The sequence below is a fragment of the Haliotis asinina genome, chromosome 12 (assembly GCF_037392515.1).
Source record: "Haliotis asinina isolate JCU_RB_2024 chromosome 12, JCU_Hal_asi_v2, whole genome shotgun sequence".
Classification (NCBI taxonomy): domain Eukaryota; kingdom Metazoa; phylum Mollusca; class Gastropoda; order Lepetellida; family Haliotidae; genus Haliotis; species Haliotis asinina.
This window is the reverse complement of record NC_090291.1, coordinates 22419054-22437920: the sequence shown is the minus strand read 5'-3', so window position 1 is coordinate 22437920 and position 18867 is coordinate 22419054. Positions and strand designations below refer to the sequence as shown.

The window sequence follows — 18867 nt, the reverse complement described above, 5'->3', positions numbered from 1 at the left end:
GTGTCTGTGATGTGGTCCATTACAAAGTGACATGTCCATAGTGCCTGTGATGTGGTCCATTACAGAGTGACATGTAGAGAGCCCTGTCAGTGATGTGGTATACCATGGATATCCCTGTCAGTGATGTGGTATACTACTGATATCCCTGTCAGTGATGTGGTATACTACTGATATCCCTGTCTCTGATGTGGTATTCTTCAGATATCCCTGTCAGTGATGTGGTATACTACTGATATGCCTGTCAGTGATGTGGTATACTACTGATCTCCCTGTCAGTGATGTGGTATACCATGGATATCCCTGTCAGTGATGTGGTATACTACTGATATCCCTGTCACTGATGTGGTATACTACTGATATCCCTGTCAGTGATGTATACCATGGATATCCCTGTCAATGATGTGGTATACTACTGATAATCCCTGTCAGTGATGTGGTATACTACTGATATCCCTGACAGTGATGTGGTATACTACTGATATCCCTGTCAGTGATGTGGTATACTACTGATATCCCTCTCTCTGATGTGGTATACTACTACTAAATCAATTTTTAGGCGTCAAGTTCAATATCTGGTGTGTCCACCATGTTGGGTAACACATTCACGGCACCTTGATGGCATGCTGTTAATCAATTTCTGGATGGTTGCCCGTGGTATTGCCTGCCATTCCTCTTGGAGAGCTGCACCAAGCTGGGCCAGGTTGGCGGGTCCTGGGTCCCTGGCGTACACCCTTCGACCAAGAACATCCCAGAGATGTTCAATTGGGGACAGGTCTGGGGACTTAGAGGGCCAGTCCAAGGTCTGGATACCTTCTTGTCGGAGATAAGCGGAGACAATTCGGGCCCGATGTGGTCTGGCATTATCATCTTGGAATACAAAATTTCGGCCGATAACTCTAGCCAATGGAGCCACAACAGGACGCAATATTTGGTCAACGTATCGCTCACCAGTCATGACTCCGTTAATGATGACCAAATCTGATCGTCTGTCATGTGTAATCCCACCCCACATCATGTCACTACCACCTCCATATCGATCATGGTCAAGAATTGCTGCTCTGGCATATCGCTCCCCGCAAATCGTAGGCAAAACCTTGACTCATCAGAGAACATGGTGTAACGCCAGTGGCGCATAACCCGTCCCTGATGCTGCCTAGCCCATGCCAATCTTTGGCGCTTATGTTGAGCTGAAAGGGTGACACCATTAAAAGGCCGTCTTGCTTTCAGATGAGCTTGATAGAGTCGGTTTTTAACGGTTGAGGTTGAAATGCGTCTTCCAGTGAGTGTGCGGAATTCTCTATTGATGGCACAGGCTGATTTAAACCTATCACGTAGAGCAATTAACATAATGAGACGATCCTGTCGTGGTGTCGTTGATTTTGGTCTACCACGCCCAGGTCTCGTTGCAACCCCACCCGTTTGACGGTACTTATCCCACAGGCGTGAAATTACACTTTTTTATTTACCCATCTGCCGGGCAACTTCACATAATGATGTCCCCCCCTCTATCATCCCCACAATTCTCCATTTTGTTGCTTCACCGAGATACTGCATCGGAGGCATTTCTGTCAGTAAGTGTCAATCTCTATTGCATTAGTGATTGCGACTTCTCCAGTACATTTACAGGATTTAACTTCTGTATGCACGTGTAGCACGTGCTGGGCATGCATTATGCGAAATTCCATTGTCATTGGATGTTGCGTTTGGGAGATACGCCACGATAACGGACCCTGTCACAGTCAAAGTCATCTACATTCAATTTCTTGGTTCCCTTATTTTCTGTCGCTAGTATACTTATCTCCCTGTCAGTGATGTGATATACCATGGATATCCCTGACAGTGATGTGGTATACTACTGATATCCCTGTCAGTGATGTGGTATACCATGGATATCCCTGACAGTGATGTGGTATACTACTGATATCCCTGTCAGTGATGTGGTATACCATCGATATCCCTTACAGTGATGTGGTATACTACTGATATCCCTGTCAGTGATGTGGTATACCATCGATATCCCTGACAGTGATGTGGTATACTACTGATATCCCTGTCAGTGATGTGGTATACCATCGATATCCCTGTCAGTGATGTGGTTATCCTTATCTGTGAAGTGTGAAGAATCTGACCATGTTGCAGGTGTGTATGGTAGACCCTAAAAAGGACACTCGATGGAAGACAATGCAGACATACATCCAGACAGATGGAGTTCATGCAAAGGACAGGATCAACACTGAGAGCAACAGTCCAGGTAGGTCCCATAATACCTTATCACCACTTTATATCTGCAGTTCTGTTGTTAGTCTCCTGTGTATCATACCTTGTGAACAAAATGGATATGCACATAGATGCGCCAGGCACACTTGTTGATGTCCTTTGATGTTATTGTTTCTGGGCGTCGAGTCATCCCACAGATGACATCCTTACAGTCTCAGCTTTCTGACAGGGTTAGCCTTTTTGGCCATGTGGATGAGGCATCAGATCAGAAGGTCTGTCGTTCAAATCCCAGTACTGGACTTGGAAATTTTGTAACCATGTTTTTGTGGTCTGGGCCACTGCTCAAGACGACAAGCCACTGGTGATGACATGATATTTTATTGATGCAAGAGATGAAGCTGTTGCTAAATCAAGCCTGAGGAAGGGAAAAGATGTTTCCAGCTCAGCACCAGTAAGTGGAGTAAGGTGGAACAGGTGGAAGAGGACACAATAGCCAATAAGGAAATAGGTAAAACATCAAAGCATGTCTTTGATGTGATCTATGAATAGAAAAGGGAAAATCCTAAAGAATGGCTTACCTTGCTAAGAACAGAGAGGAAGTGAAAGGAAATTCCTTGTTGACAAGGCTTCAGAAAACAGAAGAAAAGGTGAAGATAGAGGCGGCTTTCAATGGCAAGACTCAGACAACCTTGAACAAATGAACACCGAAACATGATGAAATGAATTGTAATGAGATTTAAATTATTTAGTTTGACACTATAAATAAAAGAACTGCTACATAATTAACGCCAAGAATCATTGTTTTCACACAGGGGAGGGGTTAAGGAAAGTGGGGTTAGCTTATGACAAGTTCACCACTTACCGAATATACTTTTCAAGAGTGAGTTCTTGCTCATGGTTTCATTAGCGAGTTCACCACTTGCTAAATATTCTTTTTGAAAGGATTGCTTATTTGTGAACTCTTTTAACAGAGTATAAAAGAAGGAAGGATATATTTACCAAACCGTTTTGGCATGGATGCCTTAAGAAGTCCATTTCAAAGGCGCACCCATCCCTGTTTCAGTTCATCGTATTTTTTAAATGGAACAAAAGAACAATGAAACCCTCCATCACCAGTACCTCAATGGAGAGAAGAGGTCTCCAATGAAAAAAAACTGTGATATGTGAATGAAAAGAATGGTTGAAATCTGATGGATAACATGGATTGTCTTAATGTATTTAATAAATTATGAAACATGTTTGTGATCACTTATGAAAAGTGCTTAAAATAAATGTATTTAGTGTATATAATTTGCCCAAAGTGTGTATGAAATGTAATGAAAAGTTCTTGTGAATAACAATACTCAGCAGTGAAGGATGATAGGTTAAACATAGAATTTCAAGCAATCAACAGAGGATTACTGTGACCTTGACCTTTGACCTTAACCTTATTGCATGGTTACTTACATGGTTCAGTGGAGCATTGCTTTGACAAGTTACATGCATTCTCAAAAATCACTATTCATATAGAAGGTGTATTTATATTGTAATAGGCGCCCTCTGGGGAGCGCTTAGTGACAGCTGAATTACAGATTCTAGGGAAATGACAACAGACTACTTTGGACTTGTGTGATTTGGTTGATTGTATGCGTTTCTGTTGAGCGTTCCCATCATTTGTAATTCAGATTCCAGTTCTTGGAATCATTGACTCATCATAAATACTTTATGTCCCCAACTTACTCTGAATACGTAACCTAAGTAACAAGGAGGGAGTCATGATGACAAGACCTCGGGACCCTATCGAAGGAAAGGTACCTGTACTGGTCACTGCAACAAGACAACTGACACTGAAAGCCAGGTCACTTTTATAGTTATGCACTAACTTGACCTTTGACCATGAAATGATGGGAATCATCATGAAAAACCGTTGTACCAGCCAAGGCAAATTGCAAGTAACGTTTCACATAATAGCCGCTCATCATGTGGTATATGTATGTCAGACACTCTTTATACTTCCAAACGAAGCAACCCCAAAAGGCCTCCACATAAGTGAGACAATGGACCCCAAATTACTATACCATACAATTATGTAATATCAATTCTACCACAATATATTGCTGTCATGGTCATGAAAAATACCATGGTTACCATGAAAATGCACCAAAATGACATATTGCCTGATTACAAGCTTTCCAACAGTACCAAATATATCTTGCTGTACCTTGGGTAGACCTGTCTCGTTTATTATCCCACCGGCATGTAATGCGAGGGGATATAGTCGACGCCTCGTCTGTCTCTCCATCCGTCCGTAATCATTTTGTTTCTGGAGCATAACCCGAAAAACGTTCAATAGTTTTAGACCAAAATTGATAGATGTAATAATCTGAACCTATGGTTGTGCCTTTTGCTATTTACAGACTTTTGGCATTTTTATTATCCCCCTGGCATTTAATGTGGGGGGATATAGTCAATGCCTTGTCTGTCCGTCCATCCGTCTTTTCGTCTCTAATCATTTTGTTTCCGGAGCATAATTCAGAAACCATTTAATAGTTTTAGACCAAATTTGACAGATATAATAATCTCAACCTATAGTTGTGCCTTTGCTATTTAGCTTTTTTAATTTGTTTGTTTTTCCATGGAACATTTTGGTGCTAGTCTAATGGTGGGGTGGGCTTCGTTTCTGGAGCAGAACTCAAAAAACGTTCAATATTTTTCTGCAAAACTTGTTAGATATGTAGGACAGACCCCAAAGTGGTGCTTTTTGCTATGTACATGTTTCTGTGATTTATTATTTTCTCGGTTTCCATGGAAACCTTTTGGACTTTGTCTCAAAATGGAGGTATGGACTTTATTTCTGGAGCAGAACTCCAAAACTGTTCAATATTTTCTGCAAAACTTGGTAGATATATCAATCAGAACCTAAAGTGGTGCCTTTTGCTACTTACAGTTTTTTGTGATTTATTATTTTCTCGGTTTCCATGAACACATTTTGGACCTAGTCTCAAAAATGAGAGATGTGTTTTTTGCTTCCGGAGCAGAACTCGAAAACTTCTTATTATCTTATTTTTCTGCAAAACTTGGTAGGTATATCAATCAGAACCTAAATTGTCGCCTTTTGCTATGTACAGGTTTGGGGGATTTATTATTTTCTCAGTTTCCATGGAAACGGTTCGGACTTAGTCTTGAAAGTGAGAGGTGGGCTTCGTTTCCGGAACAGAATTAAAAAACTTCTTAATAGAAAGTGGTGCCTTTTGCTATTTACAAGTTTTTGTGATTTATCATTTTCTGGGTTCCATTGAAATGATTTGGACTTTTGTCTCAAAATGGAGGGATGGGCTTCTTTCCAGAGCAGAACTCGAAAACATCTTAATACCTATCTGCAAAACTTGTCAAATATGTGAGGCAGACCCTAAAGTGGTGTCTTTTGCTATTTACAGATTTTTGTGATTTATCATTTTCCCATTTTCCATGGAAGGGATTTGGACCTAGTCTAAACAGGGAGGGATGGGCTTTTTCTGGGGCACAACTCGGAAACTTCTCAATATCTTTCTTCAAAACATGGCAGATATGTGAGGCAGACCTTAAGGTGGTGCCTTTTGCTATTTGCAGATGTTTGTGATTTATCATTTTCCCCAGTTTCCACAGAAAGGATTCTGACTTAATCTCAAAATGGAGGGATGAGTTCGTTTCTGGAGCACAGCTCGAGAACCTTCAGCAGAACTTGGCAGATATGTGAGGCAGACCACAGAAGTGGTGCCTTTTGCTATTTACAAAGTTTTGGCATTTCTATTTTTCCCGGTCTCAATGAAAACAATTCTGACTTAGTCTCAAGAGGGAGGGATTGGCTTCATTTCCCGAGCACAACTTGATATCTTTCAAAAGATCTTGGCAGATATATGAGACAGATCTTGAAGTGGTGCCTTTTGCTATTTACAGATTTATGGCATTTATATTTTACATGATGAAACGATGAAGCTTAGTCAAAAAAACATCAAGTAACCTTCAAATGATTTGTCCTTTCAAATGTGTGGGGGCTGGGGGGATATGTCATGTTCTGATGACTCTTGTTTCAGGTAGTTTGTTTCAAGTGATGTTATGACTAGTCTTCTCTGTAACTATGCATTAACATTTTACTGGAGTTACATCCCTTCCACCACTGGGGTATGTGTCTGTAATCAAGTACATCCAGCTTTGTACCATAGTCTCAGCACATCTCTCTCTACCATGGTCTCAGCACATCTCTCTCTACCATGGTCTTAGCACATCTCTCTCTACCATGGTCTCAGCACATCTCTCTCTACCATGGTCTCAGCACATCTCTCTCTACCATGGTCTTAGCACATCTCCCTCTACTGTTTTCTTAGCACATTTCTCTCAAGCGTGGTCTTAGCACATTCCTTTCTACTGTGGTCTCAGCAGGTCTCTCTTTACCGTAGTCTTAGCACATCAGTCACTACCATGGTCTCAGCACATCCCTCTCTACAGTGGCCTCTGCACATCCCTCAGTAAAATGGTCTTAGCACATCTCTCATTACCGTGGTCTAAACAGATTCCTTCTACCATAGTCTCGGCACATCTCTCTCTACCATGGTCTTAGCACATCCGTCGCTACCATGGTCCAAGCACATCCGTAACTACCATTGTCTTAGCACATACCTCTCTACCATGATCTCAGCACATTCCTCGCTACCATGGTCTCAGCACATCCCTCTCTACAGTGGCCTCTGCACATCCCTCAGTAAAATGGTCTTAGCACATCTCTCATTACCGTGGTCTAAACAGATTCCTTCTACCATAGTCTCGGCACATCTCTCTCTACCATGGTCTTAGCACATCCCTCGCTACCATGGTCCGAGCACATCCGTAACTACCATTGTCTTAGCACATACCTCTCTACCATGATCTCAGCACATTCCTCGCTACCATGGTCTCAGCACATTCCTCGCTACCATGGTCTCAGCATATCCCTCACTACCATGGTCTCAGCACATCCCTCACTGCCATGGTCTCAGCACATCCCTCACTACCATGGTCTCAGTATATCCCTCACTACCATGGTCTCAGTATATCCCTCACTACCATGGTCTCAGCACATCCCTCACTACCATGATATTTGCACATCACGAGGGAGGTAGCTGGGGATATAGGGTGTACTGGCCTGTGTTCCTAAACCAGGTTGTGGTAGCTGAGGGAGGTGGCCTGGGGTATAGGGTGTACTAGTCTGTGTTCCTACACCAGTTTGTGGTAGCTGAGGGAGGGGGCCTGGGGTATAGGGTGTACAAGTCTGTGTTCCTACATGAGTTTGTGGTAGCTGAGTGAGGTGGCCGGGGTATAAGGTGTACAAGTCTGTGTTTCTACACCAAGTTGTGGTAGCTAAGGGAGGTGGCTATGGCTATAGGGTGTACTGGTCTGTGTTCCTACACCAGGTTGTGGTAGGTAAGGGAGGTGGCCTGGGGTATAGGGTAACTGCTCTGTGTTCCTACACCAGGTTGTGGTAGCTAAGGGAGGTGGCTATGGCTATAGGGTGTACTGGTCTGTGTTCCTACACCAAGTTGTGGTAACTAAGGGAGGTGACTATGGCTATAGGAGGTACTGGCCTGTGTTCTACACCAGGTTGTGGTAAGTAAGGGAGGTGGCCTGGGGTATAGGGTAACTGGTCTGTGTTCATATACCAGGTTGTGGTAGCTGAGGGAGGTGACCTGGGGTATAGGGTAACTGCTCTGTGTTCCTACACCAGGTTGTGGTAGCTGAGGGAGGTGACCTGGGGTATAGGGTAACTGCTCTGTGTTCCTACACCAGGTTGTGGTAGCTGAGGGAGGTGGCCTGGGGTATAGGGTAACTGCTCTGTGTTCCTACACCAGGTTGTGGTAGCTGAGGGAGGGGGCCTGGGGTATAGGGTAACTGCTCTGTGTTCCTACACCAGGTTGTGGTAGCTGAGGGAGGGGGCCTGGGGTATAGGGTAACTGCTCTGTGTTCCTACACCAGGTTGTGGTAGCTGAGGGAGGGGGCCTGGGGTATAGGGTAACTGGTCTGTGTTCATATACCAGGTTGTGGTAACTAAGGGAGGTGGCTATGGCTATAGGAGGTACTGGTCTGTGTTCCTACACCAGGTTGTGGTAGCTGAGGGAGGTGACCTGGGGTATAGGGTAACTGCTCTGTGTTCCTACACCAGGTTGTGGTAGCTGAGGGAGGTGACCCTGGGGTATAGGGTAACTCACAGTTCTGTGTTTCTACACCAGGTTGTGGTAGCTGAGGGAGGTGACCTGGGGTATAGGGTAACTGGTCTGTGTTCCTACACCAGGTTGTGGTAGCTGAGGGAGGTGACTATGGCTATAGGAGGTACTGGTCTGTGTTCCTACACCAGGTTGTGATAGCAAAGGGAGGTGGCTATCTTTGTTAGGTGTACTGGTCTGTGTTCCTACACCAGGTTGTGGTAGCTAAGGGAGGTGGCTGTGGCTATAGGGTGTACTGGTCTGTGTTCCTACACCAGGTTGTGGTAACTAAGGGAGGTGGCTATGGCTGTAGGGTGTACTGGTCTGTGTTCCTACACCAGGTTGTGGTAGCTGAGGGAGGGGGCCTGGGGTATAGGGTAACTGCTCTGTGTTCCTACACCAGGTTGTGGTAGCTGAGGGAGGGGGCCTGGGGTATAGGGTAACTGCTCTGTGTTCCTACACCAGGTTGTGGTAGCTGAGGGAGGGGGCCTGGGGTATAGGGTAACTGCTCTGTGTTCCTACACCAGGTTGTGGTAGCTGAGGGAGGGGGCCTGGGGTATAGGGTAACTGCTCTGTGTTCCTACACCAGGTTGTGGTAGCTGAGGGAGGGGGCCTGGGGTATAGGGTAACTGCTCTGTGTTCCTACACCAGGTTGTGGTAGCTGAGGGAGGTGACCTGTGGTATAGGGTAACTGCTCTGTGTTCCTACACCAGGTTGTGGTAGCTGAGGGAGGTGACTATGGCTATAGGAGGTACTGGTCTGTGTTCCTACACCAGGTTGTGATAGCAAAGGGAGGTGGCTATCTTTGTTAGGTGTACTGGTCTGTGTGCCTACACCAGGTTTTGGTAACTAAGGGAGGTGGCTATGGCTATAGGGTGTACTGGTCTGTGTTCCTACACCAGGTTGTGGTAGGTAAGGGAGGTGGCGTGGGGAATAGGGTAACTGGTCTGTGTTCCTACACCAGGTTGTGATAGCTAAGGGAGGTGGCTATGGCTGTAGGGTGTACTGGTCTGTGTTCCTACACCAGGTTGTGGTAGGTAAGGGAGGTGGCTATGACTAAAGGGTGTACTGGTCTGTGTTCCTACTCCAGGTTGTGGTAGCTGAGGGAGGTGACCTGGGGTATAGGGTAACTGCTCTGTGTTCCTACACCAGGTTGTGGTAGCTGAGGGAGGTGACCTGGGGTATAGGGTAACTGTTCTGTGTTTCTACACCAGGTTGTGGTAGCTGAGGGAGGTGACCTGGGGTATAGGGTAACTGGTCTGTGTTCCTACACCAGGTTGTGGTAGCTGAGGGAGGTGGCTATGGCTATAGGAGGTACTGGTCTGTGTTCCTACACCAGGTTGTGATAGCAAAGGGAGGTGGCTATCTTTGTTAGGTGTACTGGTCTGTGTTCCTACACCAGGTTGTGGTAGCTAAGGGAGGTGGCTGTGGCTATAGGGTGTACTGGTCTGTGTTCCTACACCAGGTTGTGGTAACTAAGGGAGGTGGCTATGGCTGTAGGGTGTACTGGTCTGTGTTCCTACACCAGGTTGTGGTAGCTGAGGGAGGGGGCCTGGGGTATAGGGTAACTGCTCTGTGTTCCTACACCAGGTTGTGGTAGCTGAGGGAGGGGGCCTGGGGTATAGGGTAACTGCTCTGTGTTCCTACACCAGGTTGTGGTAGCTGAGGGAGGTGGCCTGGGGTATAGGGTAACTGCTCTGTGTTCCTACACCAGGTTGTGGTAGCTGAGGGAGGGGGCCTGGGGTATAGGGTAACTGCTCTGTGTTCCTACACCAGGTTGTGGTAGCTGAGGGAGGGGGCCTGGGGTATAGGGTAACTGCTCTGTGTTTCTACTCCAGGTTGTGGTAGCTGAGGGAGGGGGCCTGGGGTATAGGGTAACTGCTCTGTGTTCCTACACCAGGTTGTGGTAGCTGAGGGAGGTGACCTGGGGTATAGGGTAACTGCTCTGTGTTCCTACACCAGGTTGTGGTAGCTGAGGGAGGTGGCTATGGCTATAGGAGGTACTGGTCTGTGTTCCTACACCAGGTTGTGATAGCAAAGGGAGGTGGCTGTCTTTGTTAGGTGTACTGGTCTGTGTGCCTACACCAGGTTTTGGTGACTAAGGGAGGTGGCTATGGCTATAGGGTGTACTGGTCTGTGTTCCTACACCAGGTTGTGGTAGGTAAGGGAGGTGGCGTGGGGTATAGGGTGTACTGGTCTGTGTTCCTACACCAGGTTGTGATAGCTAAGGGAGGTGGCTATGGCTGTAGGGTGTACTGGTCTGTGTTCCTACACCAGGTTGTGGTAGGTAAGGGAGGTGGCTATGACTATAGGGTGTACTGGTCTGTGTTCCTACTCCAGGTTGTGGTAGCTGAGGGAGGTGACCTGGGGTATAGGGTAACTGGTCTGTGTTTCTACACCAGGTTGTGGAAGCTGAGGGAGGGGGCTTGGGGTATAGGGTAAGTGGTCTGTGTTTCTACACCTGGTTGTGGTAGCTAAGGGAGATGGCTATGGCTATAGGGTGTACTGGTCTGTGTTCCTAAACCAGGTTGTGGTAGCTGAGGGAGGGGGCCTGGGGTATAGAGTAACTGGTCAGTGTTTCTACACCAGGTTGTGGTAGCTAAGAGAGGTGGCTATGGCTATAGGGTGTAGTGGTCTGTGTTCCTACACCAGGTTGGTGTCTCAGGAGAATCTAGCAAGATATATCAGGTGTAGCGCTGTTAAAGGAATGTAAACAAAGCTCATCTCAGCCTTTAAACTGTGTATCGTTTTCTCATACTGCAATTGGCTCATTCAACTTGTCGTTGGATAGACTTGCTCATAAAGTTGTGACAACGCATGGAAGAGCCTCATAGCAAAAGATGAAAATAGGTGTAGTCCAGTTATTTCTACAATTCAACAAAACATATCATATTCTTTTTCTTAAGAGATCCTTCTTGGGGTACTTTTCACATTTTTATGTCCATTAAAAATTCCCAAGACAGTTTTAACTATATTGTAAATAAAATGTTTACAAAACTGACGTGTTTGCCTTTAATTGATCCACCGCTACTGAGCCCAGAATAGACTTGTTCGTCAAGAACAGGTAACTGTAAGCTCTCTCCTCATACCTCACTATTCATACTGTTGTTACTTAGTGAAGACAGGTATATGCACCATTCTTGTGTTTTTGATTAATTCCTGAAATCGTATTTATTGCATGGGCAATAAAATTTGTCAGTTTGATTTAAGTTCTATTAATTTTTTTAACTTACGTGTCTCCGTTTTCTCACCATGTGGCAGGCAAGATGGTGACTGCTTTTTTGGTGACTGCCTTTCGTACAGGTTGTTTGTACATGTGTGTGTATGTTTGTTATTGGGCTGCTTTCCTTCAGCTGCATATTTAGTTTTATACATGTGTTGTAATTTTATAATGTTTATTACACATTTTCTTGTAGCCTTGTACAGTTGCTGTACCTATGCTCCAGGTAGTTTGCTTTCAGGGTTGTCATATCAACTCTTGGTCTTATGGGTAGCATGCTGCATGTTGTACACTTGTTAGGCAGTTATATTATCACCCTTGTGTATTGTGTTTAGTGTTAATCACTTTGGCGTATAGGTTTTTTTTCCCCTCTCACAGTTTAAGAATTGCATTTTGTGCAGCTCCATTCAACCTGTGGCAGACTCACACAAACCTTGTCTGTGTTGTTTGGTTGAGAAAGAGCATTATGACCAGGATTGCCCTATGTGTTTGAGTTTCATCCCTATAACACAGAAAAGTTGGCCAGCTGACACCATATTCTACATAAAGTTACTTAAGGAGATTGTGGGTGGGTTGGGGGCACATATAGGGAACTGCCTGCAAGAAACAATTTAAGAAGAAAGATTCTACTTCATCATCTTCCCTGGCTCCTGTCATTTGATTAGAGGAATTCCAAATGATTTACCAATAGTAAGGGAATTTGTATGTGGAAGCATGTGTTTGCATGTTAAAGAAGGGTATAAATGCAATATTGAAGTCTTGTGTGGTTATTCTTGATGATTTGTATTTGGAATCATTTTGCAAGTTACTAGGTTAGAGTCACATGCAAGCAAAAAGTCAAAATAATTTAAACACAGTTATCACTTATTTATGATATATAAAATGCATTGCTGATTAAGAAAAAACAAATAAACAATATTATAAGTGTTTAATTGCAAATCCAAATTGCAATGTTTTGTACTTGGGTTTACCTCCCTCAAAATAAAGCAGTCGCAATAGCGAACCCAGTCCGAGTCGGTGGGTGTGCATGCATGGAGCCTTTTCATTGGCCACTGGTACATTTGCCAATATGCTAAGCTGGCTCATTTTTTATGGCTTATAAGCCCGATGGGTGTTCATTTCAAATTGCATGTGGTCAATGACTGAAGTTGTGCATTTCATATTGTCAATATTGTCAATAGGTAACAGGCAGACAGACATACAAGTGTTAATAAACCAGACATTGAGTTTTCTCTGTGAAAGAATCTGCTTATTGCATTCTTTTTATGTAACAAGTAGAGTATTTAGTTGTTTGTGTATACAACCAAGATAAGACTACTGCTCATGACCTCATACTCTGAGCAGGCATACTGTTTCAAGCTGCGCGAACCTAATCACTGTGCATGCACTATAGGCGCAGCTGTTGAAACCACTTTTGCCCTCAGTGCTGGGGGGAAATTAATGAATCGTTTGAACTCCGATTTTGCTGGCCATTTTCATCATGTTTTTTTCTTTCAGCCTTATAGGTTGAATTGGCGTTTTTGATGATTTGTTTCGGTAAGTGCATACGGAAAGGTATCAGAATCTGCCAAGTTGTGTTTTACGTTGCATGTGACCTTTAATGTTACTGTAAAACTGTTTCTTATATGCACCATAGAGGTCCCCAGGCTTTTATTGCTCTTTTGTACAAATTTCAGGGGGTAATGGTGCAAGTTATGTATGTATTGTAGCCATGTCCTGTTGAAACCAACTCTACATGGTACATGGTCCTATTTTACATTTTCTGCTTAAATAACAGAAATAATTGATGTGAGCAGTTGCAGTGATCTTGTTGACCAAGTGAGTGTTCTCCTGGTATCTGGCTAATGCACACTGAACTAATGACTGGTATAGCCAGTGTTGGTCATGATGTACATTTATGGTTACAAGCAGATCAATCAGTGTCAAACTCATTACCTTTATGATCCATTCTCAGTTGCACTTAAGGGACTGTACAAAGTCCCAGGAATACCCCTACCATTATCTCATGACAAACTTCGGTTATCACAATCAAATTTCTGTGGATGAAATCAGATGAAAATATATGTTGATTCGTATTAGTGGGATGACAAGTGAGTGACTTGTTTTTAATGAAGCTATCGATTCCTGATACATTGGAGAGATATTGCTTTGCAGTTGGACAGTTGGACAGCTTCCTCTACAAACATCACAACTTTGATAATGAGCTGAACTTGGAGTTTCAGTCTCTGATATCCTACTGATTCCCATCTTCATTGGGGAGGATAGCCCCAATGACTATTGGGGAAGATACTGGTAACTAAAGATCTTGTTGAAGAAAGAAGTAGAAGAAAATTTATATGGGCATGAAGTGTGGATTTTGAAAGTACAGAAGGGTAATGGTTACTGTGAACAAAAGGGTACTGATTACTGGAGGCAGAAAGGTTCTGATTATGGACAGAATGGAAATGATTACTGGGAACAGAAGGGTACTGTTCAGTGTGGATAGAAAGGTACTTATTAGTGGCAACAGAATGGTACTGGTTAGTGGGGACAGAAGGGTACTAGTTAGTGGGGACAGAAGGGTACTGATTAGTGGGGGTGGAAGGGTACTGATTAGTGGGGACATAAAGTTACTGAATAGGAGGAGAAAAGGGTACTGATTAGTGGGGACATAAAGTTACTGAATAGGAGGAGAAAAGGGTACTGATTAGTGGGGAAATAAAATTACTGATTAGTGGGGGCAGAAAGGTACTGATTAGTGGGGATGGAAGGGTACTGATTAGTGAGGACATAAAGTTACTGAATAGGAGGAGAAAAGGGTACTGATTAGTGGTGAAATAAAATTACTGAATAGGAGGAGAAAAGGGTACTGATTAGTGGGGAAATAAAATTACTGATTAGTGGGGGCAGAAGGGTACTGATTAGTGGGGATGGAAGGGTACTGATTAGTGGGGACATAAAGTTACTAGTTATTGGGGACAGAAAGGTACTGGTTAGTGGAACAAAAGGGTACTGGTTAATAGGGGCAGAAGGGTACTGATTATTTGCTGACGGAAGGACACTGATGAGTGGGAGCACAAGGTTTCTGATTAACAGGGACACAAGTTTCCAATCAGTGGCAACAGAAAGATTTACTGATTAATGGAAACAGAATGGTTCTACGTAAAAGTATCAAAATGATCATGCATTGAGTGATGTGATGAACTGATGTGTGAAAAGGGAACTGTACTGAATGGCCAGAAGCGTCCTTGTTGAGTGATCAGAAGTGTTCTGCCTTGTGACCAGAAAGATCCTGTGTTGAGTATCAAAAGAAACTCCATAGGAGAATCAAAAGTGCAGTGCTGAGTGCACTGTGGGTGCTGTATTGAAGTGTCAGAAGTGTTCTGGATCAAAGGTTTCAAAAGTGTTCTGGATCGAAGATGTCAGAAGGGTACTGATTGAGGTATCAGAAGGGTACTGGACTGAGGTGTCAACAGGGTACTGGATTGTGGTGTAGATACATACTGATTGGGGTATCAGAAGGGTACTGGATTGAGGTGTCAGAAGGGTGCAAGATTCAGGTGTCAGAAGGGTACTGGATTGAGATGTCAGAACTGTACTGGATTAAGGTGCCAGAAAGGTATTTGATTCGGGTGTCAGAAGGGAACTGTATTGAGGTATTTTAAGGGTACCGGATTGAGGTGTCAGAAGGGTACTGGATTGAGGTGTCAGAAGTTTACTGATTGAGGTGTTGGAAGGGTACTGGATGGAGGTGTCAGAAGGGTACTGGATTTAGGTGTCAAAAGGGTACTGACTGAGGTGTCAGAACTGTACTAGATTAAGGTGTGAGAAAGGTGCTTGATTCAGGTGTCAGAAGGGAACTGTATTGAGGTATTTTAAGGGTACCGGATTGAGGTGTCAGAAGGGTACTGGATTGAGGTGTCAGAAGTTTACTGATTGAGGTGTCAGAAGGGTACTGGATTGAGGTATCAGAAGGGTATCAGACTCATGTGTCAGAAAAGTACTGACTGAGGTATCATAAGGCTACAGGATTGAGGCGTCAGAAGATGTCAGAAAGGTACTTAATTCAGGTGTCAGAAGAGAAGTGTATTGACATATTTCAAGGGTATCAGATTGAGATGTCAGAAGGGTACTGAATTAGGTACCGGATTGAGGTATCAGAAGGGTACCAGACTGATGTGTCAGAAGAGTACTGGATTGAGGTGTCAGAAGGTTACTGGATTGAGGTGTTGGATGGGTACTGGATTGAGGTGTCGATGGGTACTGGATTGAGGTGTTGGATGGGCACTGGATTGAGGTGTCAGAACGGTATCAGACTGAGGTGTCAGAAAAGGACTGATTGAGGTATCAGAAGGGTATTGCATAAAGGATACCTGTATGATGGAAGTTTCTTCCACCTTCTCCAACTATTCCCGGACAACTTCTTGATTGCTATTTTCATTACAAATAAGTTGAACAAATCTCAGATTTCCATTTACGAGTGTCACATACATGACTGGCTTCATGTCCAGCTGTTTACGCTTGTTGAGATCTTGTTGCCGTTTACCAGCCAAATGATGTGATAAGAGGAGATTGTCAGAATGCAATTTTTTCTCAGTTGACATCAAGTGGATTATTTAATAATCCATGCTATTTGAAAGTAGCAATCTCCTTTTTCAGCTGTCTAACATATCTGACATTGGCAGGTAGGACAGTATAAGATTTATAGAAAGCTACACTATTAGGCAGACAGATTCAAATTTGTCCAAGCACATCAGAATTTTACTAAACAACCATGAAAGGTATTAAACCATTTGGTAATGAGGGCACTATAAAACTCGTTGGCAAGTGATAAAATTTCTTATGTTGCTTTTCTTCAGACCATTTTCAGTAATATGTGAATGTCTTTGTGCAAACCAACTTGAAGTCTGTTCCCTTGGGTTACCTGTGCGTTATATATCAGGATAAAAGTAATTATAGCCCTTAGCTTTGTCACATTTTTTTCAAAAGCAGTTTCTTATTACTACCTGTGTTGATGTATCACAGACCAGATATCAAGTCTTCCCATCCTACGCGAACCTTCTTTCTGGGGGCCCTGATAGCCATTCAAAGTCATGCATCATTTGCTTTGTCAAATTATGTATTTGTCATATCTGTCATGAAGGTAAAACCTGTGTACCACTACAGAAAGTGAGTGAGTTTAGTTTTATGCCACACACAGCAATATTCCAGCTATATGGTGGCAGTCTCTGAATAATCGAGTCTGTGTTAGACAATCCAGTGATCAACAACATGAGCATCGATCTGCACAATTGGGAACCGATGACATGTGTCATTCAAGTCAGCGAGCCTGACCACCCGACCCCATTAGTCACCTCCTACGACAAGCAGAGTCGCCTTTTATGGGTTGCTGAAGGCCTATTCTACCCTGAGACCTTCACGGGTCACCACTACAGAAAGGGACCTGACACTTGTTGGTGCCCAACAACCTTGGGGTATTGGCACATCATTTCCCATTTCTTCATAACCAACTGTATTCTCTTCCTCTTACTGACACTGTAAGTCAGAAGGCATTTCCCCACCAGTTCCTGATTATAACCAACCAGGTATGAATATTGTTAGCACTAGATGTTCTCTGCCTCACACATGGTGTGCATTCCATCCAGAAATGTGAAAGCGGAAGTGAGTGTGGCTTCAGCTTGTGAGAGGAGAATAGAATGAGCAGCTATTGATTACAACAAGGATATTCCCTGACTTAACATCATTTACATGTCGTCCTCAAAGATCAACATCGTTAGTGCTGTGTTCTATATGTTACGAGGAAGGTTAAACTTTCAGTTCCCGATTACAGTATTGTTAAGGTTTTGCAGGTGATGATTTCCTTTGTAGTGGGGCATTATGTCAGTGATATAAACTAATGCTCGTTTATTTGTTCACATCTAACAAAATATACTTCCTTCGAAAAGTTTAGACTCACTTGAAACACTCAGTATATGTGATATATTTATATATAGTTACATCGAAGATTGATTTTTCCACTAGCTTGGGGGAACCTTGTACAGATCAGCTGCACGAGGCTTATGCATCAGATTGCTGAAAAGCATGTGGAAATATTATGCATGTGAACAGCTGCATTTTGTTGTGAAATTTTGTGAAGAGTTTGCCAATTTTCACAGAATTTTATAATTCATTGAAATCAAGACAATAATCTTTTCAATGTCATGAGTTTGTTATGCAATACATCAGTTCATGTGTAAACTATACCTTTAAACGGTATGGAATATTTTGCAAAATCTAGTTTGGGACAGTTGTCTGAAGTAAGTGGCTATTTATGCTCAGTCAATCTAAACCTTTGAAAGGAAGCCTATATGTTTTACTCTATGTGTTTCTGTGTTATTTTCCTTACAGTAATAGAGAATGCGAACTTATCAAACATCCTTCAGAGTGTGTAATGGTGTCAGTGGTAGAATGTGAAAACAGAAGAAACAGAAAAGGTGTATACAATTTTTGATACACCCATTCTGTCACATGCATGTAACAGTCACACAAAGTCTGATTTGTAGAATTTGTTCCCACTGACACACCTCAACAAATTTGATGCACACTTCCAACCATCATATACAAAGGCTAATTACAAGGCTCTCAGAGAACAAAATATTTTGTGGAGAGACCAATTTCTGTTGACATTACACATCTACATTAGACTGCATGTATATGATTCAGTTGAGCAGATTGTTTCACAGATCAGTGAGGAGAGGATTAGGGTACATGGCCTTTAGAGTGAGTTAATCAGATTAATGTTTCACAGATCAGTGAGGAGAGGGTTAGGGTACATGGCCTTTAGAGTGAGTTAATCAGTTAAAAGTGTATGTCTCAATGACTGTGTTCCAGCCATATGTTGAGAATGAGTGAACATTTAAGGTCCTATTGTGTCGCAATTGGATTTATGACTGATTACAATCATTACTATTTTCTAAAGGACCATGGAGTCTGGTATGACAATATGCTGAGGCAATGGATTTGATGCACAGTTTGAGTATACATAACTTCACATATTCAGTTCATGGCTCAGGATGCTTGAAACCCTTGTCAGGTTTGCAGGAAGAGCCACTCATATTTTATTTACAACACATGCAGGATTATGTTCTACATTTTTTTAACATCTTTTGTCAATTAGACTTGAAGGGTCTTCTGTATGTTCAGAATCTGTATTTTGAGAAAAATACTTCTCATCATCAAATCATATATAAACCTTGTCTGTGTGTAAAACAGGACAACTGA

At 43.1% G+C, this 18867-nt stretch overlaps 1 protein-coding gene across 3 annotated transcripts in view; it reads left to right on the top strand.

Moving 5' to 3' along the window:
* LOC137259073 (ATP-dependent RNA helicase DDX1-like) overlaps positions 1–18867 on the top strand; it is a 339352-nt gene that overhangs the window by 46490 nt on the left and 273995 nt on the right. For all 3 annotated transcript variants that reach the window (XM_067796786.1, XM_067796787.1, XM_067796785.1), the window contains one exon: positions 2140–2251. In XM_067796786.1, coding sequence (XP_067652887.1) covers positions 2140–2251 — 112 coding nt within the window. The remainder of the gene's footprint in view (positions 1–2139; positions 2252–18867) is intronic.